The sequence below is a fragment of the Medicago truncatula genome, chromosome 8 (assembly GCF_003473485.1).
Source record: "Medicago truncatula cultivar Jemalong A17 chromosome 8, MtrunA17r5.0-ANR, whole genome shotgun sequence".
NCBI lineage: Eukaryota > Viridiplantae > Streptophyta > Magnoliopsida > Fabales > Fabaceae > Medicago > Medicago truncatula.
The window spans coordinates 29,800,402-29,812,359 of record NC_053049.1 but is presented as its reverse complement, the minus strand read 5'-3'; the positions used below and the strand labels follow the sequence as shown (position 1 = coordinate 29,812,359).

Here is an 11,958-nt window from a genome sequence, read left to right as displayed (position 1 = left end):
ATCAACAAATTCATTCACACTCCCATTCTCAACAAACTATGAACTACAGTGCATAATTTCATAAGTCGACAGAATCTTAATTTCTTTATATATATACGAACCCACTCAATCGTAGCAATTTCATTTTCAGATTTTCGATTAACGTTCATTCCACAAGCTATGCCTTCTTTACCTTCTTCTCCCGAACTCATTCCCTCCGAACCCAAACCTAACGAACCTAATCCCAATCCCATTCCCGAAACTGAGCCTAATCCCAATGCTCCACCTTCTCATCCACAAACCACCTCAAACAAACCACCACCAACCGTCACCGATGCGTTAGGCGGGGATCTTGCTACTGGTCTTTCTACTGTTCACGGCGCGTCGTCGGAAATGTTAGGCGGCGATCTTGCTCCTACTGGTCTTTCCACTGCTCACGGCGCGTCGTCGGAAATGTTAGGTGGCGATTTTGCTACTGGTCTTTCTACTGTTCACGGCGCGTCGTCGGATATGTTAGGCGGCGATCTTGCTACTGGTCTTTCTATTGTTCACTGCGCGTCGTCGGATATGATAGGCGGCAATCCTCGTCTTTCCACTGCTTACGGCGAGATGACGAATGCGTTAGGCCGCGATATTGCTGCTCACGGCGCGTTGTTTAAATCGGTGGTGCGTTTATCATCTCATTTTTTTTTTTTGAACAAAGTTATGATGATCATTACTAATTTGTTATTATTATATTTATTATTGTTCAATTTTTATGGCGTTTCTTGATTTTTGATAATTTCTCAAATTGAATTTCTAGTTGCATGCACGAAGATTGAACTATTACTATTATTTTTTGGTGTGTTTGTGAGTTTTAGAATAACAAAAAGCTGGAAGGGATAATTATTCATTAAGAAAATGAGGCTTATAAATAGCCTTACAAGCAAAACTGAGTCCACTAACTACGTGGTCAGTAATCTAAACTGAAACAAACTTTATTCTTCCTAAATAATAGCATTCTTTCTAAAGAATAGGTCTTTCCTAGAAACTGCTAAACAAACAACAGTACACGTGATATTTTAAAGAATAATAAACTACCTAACAATCCCTCCCTTAAGCTAATTCATCCGAACTTAGCTTATTTTAGTAATATCCATAACTCCAAGCATCTCACGAAGCTTTTCAAATTGTTCCAATTTCAATGGCTTTGTCATAATGTCTGCAGTTTGATTCTTAGAAGCACAATAGTTCAGCTTGATAACTCCATTGTTCACCAAGTCCCTAAGAAAGTGAAATTTCACATCTATATGTTTACTTTTTCCATGAAACACAGGATTTTTGGACAGTTGTATAGTAGAACTATTGTCGCACATGATCATGGTTGCTGTTTTTTCCTCAACTTCAATCTTTTCCAACACTCGTCTAAGCCAAACACATTGACATGCACATAACGCTGCTGCTATGTATTCTGCCTCTGTGGTAGATAGAGCAACAACTGGCTGTTTCTTTGAGGCCCAAGAAATTGCTCCTGCTCCTAATTTAAACACAAATCCGGAAGTGCTTCTTCGATCGTCTAAGTCACCGGCATAATCACTATCGGTGAAGGCCATAAGTTCTGGATTGCTTTCTTGCTTCCTGTAAAAGATACCCAAATTAATTGTACCTTTTAGGTACCTTAAAATCCTTTTTGCTGCAAGCCAATGTGCCATAGTAGGTCTAGCCATGAACCTGCTTATTAAACTAACACCAAACATCATGTCAGGTCTAGTTACAGTCAAGTACATGAGGCTTCCAACCACTTGCTTGAACAAAGTTTCATCAACTGTAACACCTCCCTCGTCTTTGCGCAATTTCGTGCCCGGTACTATGGGGTTTTTCACAGCATTACTATCCTCCATACCAAATCTACCTAAAACATCCTTTGCACATCTTCTTTGACAAATGAATATTCCATCAACACATTGCTTCACTTCTACTCCAAGAAAATGCTTCATTTTCCCCAAATCGGACATATCAAACTCCAACATCATCGAGTTTTTAAACTCATCACACATGCTTCTATCATTCCCGGTAAAAATTAAATCATCAACATAAAGGCTTACAATTAAGAGTTTACCTCCTTTAGATTTTGTAAATAGAGTATGCTCGCTGGAACATCTATCAAATTCTTCTCGTATGAAGTAAGCTTCAATTCTGCTGTACCAAGCTCGCGGTGCTTGATTGAGCCCATATAACGCCTTTTTTAGTCTGTAGACTTTCTCTTCTTCTCCTTTCTTTACAAACCCCTCAGGTTGCTCAACAAAGACTTCTTCTTTCAGCTCTCCGTGAAGAAAAGCGCTCTTTACATCAAGTTGAAAGACCTCCCAACTAAATTGTGCAGCTATTGCAAGAATTACACGGATAGTGTCAAGTCTTGCCACCGGAGCAAATACCTCAGTATAGTCAATACCATGGCGTTGTGCATACCCTTTTGCTACCAGCCTCACTTTGAACTTCTCCATAGTACCATCTTCATTTAACTTTGTTTTAAATACCCACTTGACTCCAATAGGTTTGATTCCTTTAGTAATCACAGTAAGTTCCCATGTTTGGTTCCTCTCAATGGATTCAATTTCTGATGACATTGCTTCCCTCCAGTTTTTGCATTTTACTGCTTCTTCAAACGTTGTAGGGTCATTCTCAGTAACCATCATCATTGCGTTCAGATTTTCATCATCAGAGAGACCTTCCCCTGTTTCATAATCTGTCATCCATGTTGGTTCTCTTCTTCCTCGCATACCCCTCCTTTCAACTAGCTCGTTATCATCAAAACTTTGCTCATTTGGAGGTGAAGTGCTGGAATTTCCAGGACTGTTGCTCAAATTATTTGTGCTTGTTTCACCAAGTTCTTCATTTTGATCAGCCACAATATCTCCTTCATCTCCCTCCTCCAGTGTATCTTGCTTTGTTTCTTCAAAAAATCTGCTCCAATCCCAACCTTTTTCTTCTTCAAAAACAACATCCTTGCTGACAATTATCTTCTTTGAGATCGGATCATAAAGCCTCCATGCTTTTGTTTCATCGCTGACTCCTAGAAGAACACATCTTTTGCTTTTGTCGTCTAATTTGCTTCTATTTTGATCTGGTATATGAACATGTACCACACATCCGAAAACTCGGAAGTAACCTACCACTGGTTTTTCATTGCTCCATGCCTCTTCTGGGGTTTTATCTTCAACAGCTGATGTTGGGCATCGATTCTGAATATGAACGCACCATTTTGCAGCCTCGGACCAGAAGGTTTTGGGAACTTTTCTTTCATTTAGCATGGATCGGACAACATTCATGATTGTCCGATTCTTTCTCTCTGCAACTCCATTCTGTTGTGGTGTATAGGCTGCTGTCAGTTGCCTACTAATGCCCTGTGATTTACAGAATTCTCCAAACTCATTTGAAGTGAACTCGCCACCCCTGTCAGTCCTCAAACAAGTTATGTATGCACCTATCTCCTTCTCAACACTAGCTTTAAAATTTTTGAAAGTATTAAAGGCTTCTGATTTTTCATGTAAGAAATAAATCCAAGTTTTACGAGAATAATCGTCAATAAAACTTAGAAAGTACCTCTTGCCACTGTGGGATGCTGGCTTGATAGGGCCACATATATCTGAATGTACTAGTTGGAGCTGTTTTGATGCCCTCCATTGACTCCTCCTTGGCATTGTATCTCTATGTTGTTTCCCAGTTAGGCAGGTTGTACATAACTCGTTGGGAGATTGTAGAACAGGTAAGCCAATCACCATCTTTTTGAAGGCCAATGTTCTCAATCCCTTATGATTCAGGTGCCCAAATCGACAGTGCCATATGCGCGCCTCTTTCTCTGATACATCTTCAGTTTTCAAACACATGGAATTTTTCTGTGGCATAAGAGTTTTCACAAAAAACATTCTGTTTCCACTCATATTAGTTTGCATAATCAGTCCCCTCTTAGAGTGATACACTTTACAAGTTCCATCCTGAATTAAAATGGTTAATCCTTTTTCTTGAAGCTACCCTATGCTTAATAGATTGTTTTTGAGCTCGGGAATATAATAGACATCAGATATTACCTGGATTATGCCATTTATTTGCACCTTTATACTCCCTTTTGCTACTACTGCCATTCTTGTATCATTTCCAAGCTTCACCGTTCGATTGAAATTTTCTTCCAATTCAGAGAACCACTCTTTGTTTCCCGTCATGTGGTTGGAGCAACCTGAATCCAGGAACCATATCTCTTCTTTCTTTTCTTGATGAATATCTGCATATGACATCAACAAAAGTTCCTCTTCTTCTAGTTCAACATAGTTAGCTTTCTTTTCCCAGTCAGGACATTCATATTGGAAATGTCCCAATTTGTGACATTTGAAACATTCAATGACTGCTTTGTTTGTGGGTTATCTCCATCTACCTCTGCCACGTCCCCCTCTGAACATGCCTCGACCTCTACCTCTGTTTGATCGATCATCATCAACCACTTTCAACACATGTTCCTCCTCTTGGTATCCTTGCATTCTTTGTTCATGAACTAGTAAACTTCCATGTAATTCATCAATACTTAAAGTACTTAGATCATTTGATTCTTCTATTGAACACACAACATAATTAAATTTGATGGTTAAAGATCTAAGTATCTTACTGACCACCATACTCTCCTCCATTGTTTCACCGTTTGACTTCATTTTGTTCACCAAGGTCAAGGTTCGCCCCAAGAAAGTGTCTACCTTCTCTCCTTCTTTCATGACTAGCAACTCGAACTCCCTTCTTAATGCCTGAAGTTGTGCCCTTTTCACCTTTGTGGACCCTTGATACTTCCGCTTCATTGAGTCCCAAATTGCTTTTGAGGTTCCCTTGTCAAGAATTGTTTCAAGAATTTCTCTGTCAATGGCTTGAAACAGAAAATTCTTGACCTTCAAGTCTTTGAGTTTGGCTTCCTCCACTGTCTTTCTCTGCACCTCGCTTGCTGCTGATGTCCCAATTGCTGCTGCAGGGATTCTTTCATCAACCAGATTCCACATCTCCTTGCTCCTTAGAAAATTCTCCATCATCATTGACCAATAATCATAATGGCCGTCGAATTTAGGAATGGACGGTTGCACAAACTTTTCTGCAGTTGTCATTCTGCTCAGACACTTTAAATTTGGCCCCTTGCACAGCTCTTGATACCAAATGTGAGTTTTAAAATAACAAAAAGCTGGAAGGGATAATTATTCATTAAGAAAATGAGGCTTATAAATAGCCTTACAAGCAAAACTGAGTCCACTAACTACGTGGTCAGTAATCTAAACTGAAACAAACTTTATTCTTCCTAAATAATAGCATTCTTTCTAAAGAATAGGTCTTTCCTAGAAACTGCTAAACAAACAACAGTACACGTGATATTTTAAAGAATAATAAACTACCTAACAGTGTTATGATCATAATTTTATTTCTTGTTTAGTTTTTATGGTGTACTGTTAATTTAGATAATTTCTGAAATTGAATTTTTATACCGAACTATTGTGAATTATTTTTTGATAATTCAACCATTTTTATTGGACTCAATTATTTTGCAGGGAGCTGGAATTAGGAATTCGGGAAACACCAGTTTTTTGAGTGCAATTCTTCAGTGTTTTACACACACAGTGCCAATGTTCCGTGGTCTTCGTTCTTGCACTCATGCATCTCCATGTAATTGTTTTTAGTGTTGATTTTCTTGGTATTGTTCAGTGTTTTATTACATATACTGTCCTAATGAATGATTGTTATGTATGGGAATGGTTGAATTTGATTTTCAGGTGATGTGAAAAGTTTCTGTTTTATTTGTGCTTTTCGGAATCACTTTGACAATGCTCTTGAACCTTCTGGAGTTCCAGTTGTTCCTAGAGAGATTACTGAAAATTTGCATTGTATCCTTTTTTATTGTTGTTAATTAGGGAAGTTTATCTATTTATTATTTGAATGTGTTGTGAATTGTGATCCATAACATATATGGTACCAGCTCTTATAGCTGGTTATGTCAGGGGTAAGCAGGAGGAGGATGCACATGAGTTTATGCAAAGTGCTTTGAAAGAGCTGCAAAAAAGCTTCCCAGTTGGAGAAGAAAATCTAATTGATCAAGTTTTTGGGGGTCGACTTGTTGACACAGTACGTATGATTCACACTAATCTGATTATTTTTTATTCTTGTAGTTTATTATTGGATAATTAATTAGCCTTCTTTCATTTGTATGGTCTTAAGTTATGGACATTTACATTGCACAGTGTTTTAAAATAATGCATAGAACTACGATTTCAGTTACATCTTTAGGATTCTACCACAATTGTAATCGTGGTGGTCGAAAAACCTTGGTGCCACAATTGTAATTGTGGTGGTCAAAAAACCTTGGTGTGATGGTGTCACATCACCAAGTGTAGTTGCTAACTTAATTTAGAATCACACTTCTTTGCATAGTTTTAAATTGGGGATGCCGTTTTTTTTTTGTGGCTACACTGCAAACCGATGCAGTTGAAATTGAAATTGTAGTTGTGATTTCATTGCAGAGACTTAAAAATCCAGAATATTGTATGGTGTAGGACCGCAATTTTATAACCATGCTTCTTTGTGCTTTCGTTATTCTCCGATGATTTTAATTTTATCTTGTATTGATGTTTGTTATTACTCAGTTTCGATGTTGCTGCTGTCGTGGTTACTCTTCGGCTACATTTGTGCCATTTAAGGACATGAGTTTAGAGATAGAACTTGCGGCAAGCATTCCGCATGCTCTGAAATCTATCACCAGGGTAGAACAGCTGGCTGGAAAGTTTAGATGCAGCAACTGCAACCAAGAGGTAACTATGGAAAAACAGCTTATGCTTGATAAAGCTCCTTCAATTGCAGTATTTCATTTGAAAAGGTTTCTAAAAGATGGAGATTCCTTGAAAAAAATTGAAAGATCTCTTTGGCTTCATAAGAAACTGAACCTGAATCCTTATACATCTGGTAGTAGCAGTGACAATGTAAGTTTGGGATCATTTTCAACTTTCATAAATTTTTTCAATTGTTTGGCTTTAAATTGTGGTTAAACTTCAGACATTTAAATTCCAGTAAAATGTGGAAAATTAAGCTAGATGTTTTAGAAATTACGATTTTAATGCTTTTGGAGAGATCTTAAAATCCTTTATGTTGCTGCCACAATTGCATTTCTGGACTGCAATTTAAATAATTGTTCCAATTTCTCTGAGTTCCATATTTTTTGTACTCATATAACAGGTAGTTTTGAATTATGAGGTATATGCTGTTGTCATGCATAGAGGACCTTCACCTAATTCAGGGCATTATTTTTGCTTTGTGCGTTCTGCTCCAGACAAATGGTATTTGATGGATGATGATAAGGTAAAATATAGTGGAAAATTCTTTCTGTAGGTTCTGTTTGAAAATAAAAAGTGATAGTGTCATATATATGCTCATGCATTGTTTAAATAATGCCTGTGGTTTTTGCAAAATTTTAAATTGCACACATAATTTAAGCATTACTAGTAATTTGCTACTTTAAATTACTATTTGCAGATAGATCATAGTCATAGATTTTGCTTTTTTAAAGAATATTTGTTGAAATATGAATTATTATCTGATTTCAGGTTTCGAGTGTTTCTGAAGAAGAAGCTCTGAATCATAGAGCTGCGGATCATAAGGCATACATTCTGTTTTATGCCAAAGAAGGCACACCCTGGTTTTCTACTATTGTGGAAAAGGATGATAATGACTCAACTGCTGATCCAAATGAAGAAGATCATGATAATAATGGAGCAGAGGATGATAATGACTCAACCGATGCAAGTTACAGCTGGTTGCGTAAGATGGGTGAAAGAAGGGCGCGTGAAGAGTATGAACCATGTGAATGTTCCATCATGTAAAAATTGCTGAATAGTATCTGCTTTTCCAGGTTACAGAAAACTTGATTGTATAGATGAATATGATTCCCATACAGACTAATGGAAGTTATAGTGGTAAAATACTCCGTGGAATGTAGTTATCAAAATGTGTGTTTCAATTGGAGTTTAGGTGGAAATTAGAATGATTGATGTGTCATAATTGAAATTCTAAGGAAGTGGCATTCTGCTGTCGTAAACCATACAGTTTGGAGTTCAATTGGTAGAAATGTGTAAGTTCTTTGCACCCAAATGGTATAATATGCTTTTAGACATTCTTTAATTTGCACAAAATTATTGGTTATATTTGTCTATATACATTATGTGATATGATATTTGTGAAGGTCACAAGTTGCAATTTGAAACGTTGCAGCTTCTTATTTATCCAAAACTATAATTCTATTTGATCACGACGACAAAATAACTTGTCCCATGAACTTATGATCAAGTGATTAAGCATGTGCAATTTAATGTCGCCACAAAGAGTGATGTTGTCAAAACAGAAGGCCAGTTCACCAAAATTAAAAAGTCTTGGCACTTGTCTGAAGTTGTGAACAAGTTCTACAAGTAACTTCACTATTGTCTTGATTAAAAGTTTATGTTTATCATGCCTATTTATTTTTTAGAAGTAAAATGTATCAATGAGAGTATAAGCATACTACAACTCTTATACATAGCAATCAACGACTTAAAATTGTTGCAAGTATATCACATTGAGTTTAAACCTGAATTTGATATTTAAGATATGATATTTTAATATCTTATAGATTAATTTTTTGGGTTGGACTCTCATCATTAATTTAAGGATTAAAAATTCAAATTTTGATTGAGATTTGAGCTACTGAATTATCCGTCAAGATAACCTAGCAATTAGTTAGATTAAGGCACACCACTAAATAATGACATATGAGTGAAGACGTTCAACTAAGATTACCGTCAATAGAGTAAAAATTGCTATAAACTCCGACTTTTAATCATGTAACACTATTATCAAGGTCCTATCTGACAATTCGGAAGATCTTCTATAACCTTGACAAATTTCAATGTCGACTTTTAATCATTTAACACTATTATCAAGGTCGTCTTCGACAATTCAAAGACCCTGATATAATATTGACAAATTTCCTTTAAAAAGAATTGAAGAAAAAAAATCTGACACGAGGGTCGCCCGACCTTGACTGCGATGAGTCTAACATGTATAAAATAAAGTTTTTTTATTTTTTATTTTTATTTTTTAAGGAATGTATAAAATAAAGTTAAATTTGATATTTAAGTCATGACATTATCTCACCTTATAGACACGTCTTCTGATTTACTTTTCTCATGTCATAACACAAGGCACATGGAATTTTGATATATATAGGAACATCAGTTCAAATTATTTACACCCTCATCCACCACACAAGACGATTTTAATTTTTTTTTGCGACCATGCAAGACAATTAAACATCATAAAAGATGTACACAAAGACAAACTCCCACAACATATACACGAATAGTGGGGATTTATTCACGTTGTAACAATAGCCAAAATTAGTTAAAAAATATTTTACTATCACAAAAGAGATTATTAGGCTGATTCGCGGACTATGTCGCTTTCTTTGAGATGTTTTGTGGCACTGCTCAAAGTTGTGCAAACAAACTATCAACCACGACGCTCCCATGATAGAACAACCCAACTAAAATTGTATCAGAGTCCTATATTACACTATATGATCTGCTATAGAAATATACCTTTAAATATGGTACTAAGACCACTCTAATATGGTATTGATATCACTCTATTATGGCACTAAGATCACTCTAATATGGTGTTTCCACCACTCTAACCTTTAATTTCTCGAAGAGCATAAAAACATAAAAAGAGACTATATTATTAAGATCATTCTTATTTCTAAAGGGACGATATATATCGAAATGGACTATGATCTTAATGATGCTCTTATTTTCAAATGGGAAAAATTTACCGAAGGGACTATATATGTTCTTAAGATAATTTTTAATTTCGAAGTGACATTATTAACCAAAGAGACTATGACCTTAATAACACTCTTTACATCCAAAGAAATATAAAAAGAGGGAGAAGAAAAGAATAGCTCGTCAACACAAGCTAAAATTGTAGTAGCCAAAACGTCATTTTAATTGGAAAACCTTCATCTCTAGTTATACTACCAATCTTCGTCCTTGACTTTTGCCACTTGTTTCAAACCGGTCTCCAATGTACCGTAATTCCAAAAATCATCTTAGACATTGCACAATATAAATTAAGTTGGTCCTTATGTTACTTATGATTAATTAAACGTTGTTGAGTTGACACATTATCTCACACCTAATCAAATGTTCGGGGTCATTATATTATGTTTTTATGGAGAGCTTAGGGAATAAGATATGCATTCATTGTGCTTTTGAGTTTGAATTATGCTCTTTATCTAAATGTTTTTGCTCATTCTCAAAGAAATTGACTAAAATATCCCTACACATGTTAACTTACGCTAATGTTAAATTTGCGTGAGTTAAATCACGCAGCGTGAGTTAACTAATGCAGAGATTTACACAAGATTTTACACTAGTGTGAGTTAACTCACGACTAAGGCAGAGATTTACACAAGATTTTACACTAGCGTGAGTTAACTCACGCTGAGATTTACACTACCGTGAGTTAACACATGCTGCGGGAGTTAACTCACACAAGGACATTTTGATCTTTGCACTTGGAGCAAAAACGTTTGGGTAAAGAGAAGAATTCTTTGAGTTTTCCTCCTTCTACGTAAAGCAGTAAAAAATGGATCAAGCTGATGGACTGACCCATTAACCATATTTTTGAATGGGTTGGACCTTAAAAAACTATCTCAAATGAAAGACTATTATTGTTTCACCTACCATTTTCTTGCGCACCCTATTTATTTTTATTTTTTTTTATGAAAATGCCCTTGACATTTATAGATTCTATAATCCGAATTGAATTTTCCCCTTATTTTGGGGGTGAAAAAATGAGTATTTCACCAATTCATATTCTATATTCCAAACACCCTTTCAAAATAGGGCGCATTCCTTGCTTTTTCGGATTATAGAACCGAACACCCCCTAAACACCCTTAATTAGGAAAAAACTGTTCAAATTATATAATCTAAACTATATCAGCACAAATTTTGAGTTTGTTTTTTTAAATGGATAAGCAATTTAAGTACAACATTATTCTTCCAAACTTCCATACTTCTGTTTTAAGTCGTTGTTAGTTGTTTCCAGTCGAATTATCCGATTTTCGGACTACTTGATCTTATTGCTCCAAAATTTTCATAGAAAATCAGAAGAAAAAAAATCAAGGATGAAGACTTCCATAGAAGAGACTTAGGGACTTCCTACAAGACTTTGCCACTCAAAATTCAAAATTTCATCATTTAGACCCATTTTTCATTTTTTTCTCATTTTTCATGTTCCCAGGAAAATCCGAAAAAATTTGAATTAGTTTTATTTGACATGTTTTATCACTTTTTACTACTTTTTTTTGTTGAATCCTTTGTCCCACGTTCACATATCGTGCCACAAGCTATCTTAAACGTGGCACGATTCTTCACTCTTAGGAATTTTTCCATTTCTTCACAATTTTCTTCTTTTGGGCTCTTGTTCCTGTTTTGATCTATTTCACCATGAATTACAACTAATTGACTCTCTAAATGCCATTAAGAACAACATAAAACATGACTGAAAAACTAGTGTTGATGTGCAATCATCACTTTCTATCACTAGCCAATTCTTTCAAACTGATCTTAGTTTGGCCCATGTAGAATTGTTCATGGAATACCCTTTCCAAATGCATCAAATGCTGAATTGAATGCGGTGGAAGGGTAGTGAACCAAGTGAGGACATTCTTTATTAAAGAATTTTAATCTCAAATTATCATTATTTGCTAAGTCTCATGCCTCAGTCAGATAACATGCAATGTGTTCGACAATAGACTCACTTGTATCACCATCAAACGTTGTGAACTTAGGGATTTTCCAACCCTTGGGAAGCTCAGTTTGTAAAACATGCTCTGACAAAGGAGAAACAAAGTTTGGCCTATGTAACCCTATATTTAGAGAATTTTGAGCCA

General features: G+C 35.8%; 1 protein-coding gene across 2 annotated transcripts; it reads left to right on the top strand.

The window, feature by feature from the left end:
- Positions 1-8,169, top strand: LOC25501362 (ubiquitin carboxyl-terminal hydrolase 21). Of its 2 annotated transcripts, none has more exons than XM_024772047.2 (7): positions 1-645; positions 5,532-5,646; positions 5,754-5,864; positions 5,957-6,102; positions 6,621-6,785; positions 7,207-7,329; positions 7,575-8,169. In XM_024772047.2, exons 1-7 carry the CDS (start codon positions 160-162, stop codon positions 7,848-7,850), a joined length of 1,422 nt encoding a protein of 473 aa, XP_024627815.1. In that variant the 5' UTR covers positions 1-159; the 3' UTR covers positions 7,851-8,169. The 2 variants fall into 2 exon arrangements, with proteins under 2 accessions (XP_024627815.1, XP_013446010.2); XM_013590556.3 differs by having other exon boundaries at positions 6,621-6,953.
- Positions 8,170-11,958: the final 3,789 nt, after the last annotated feature.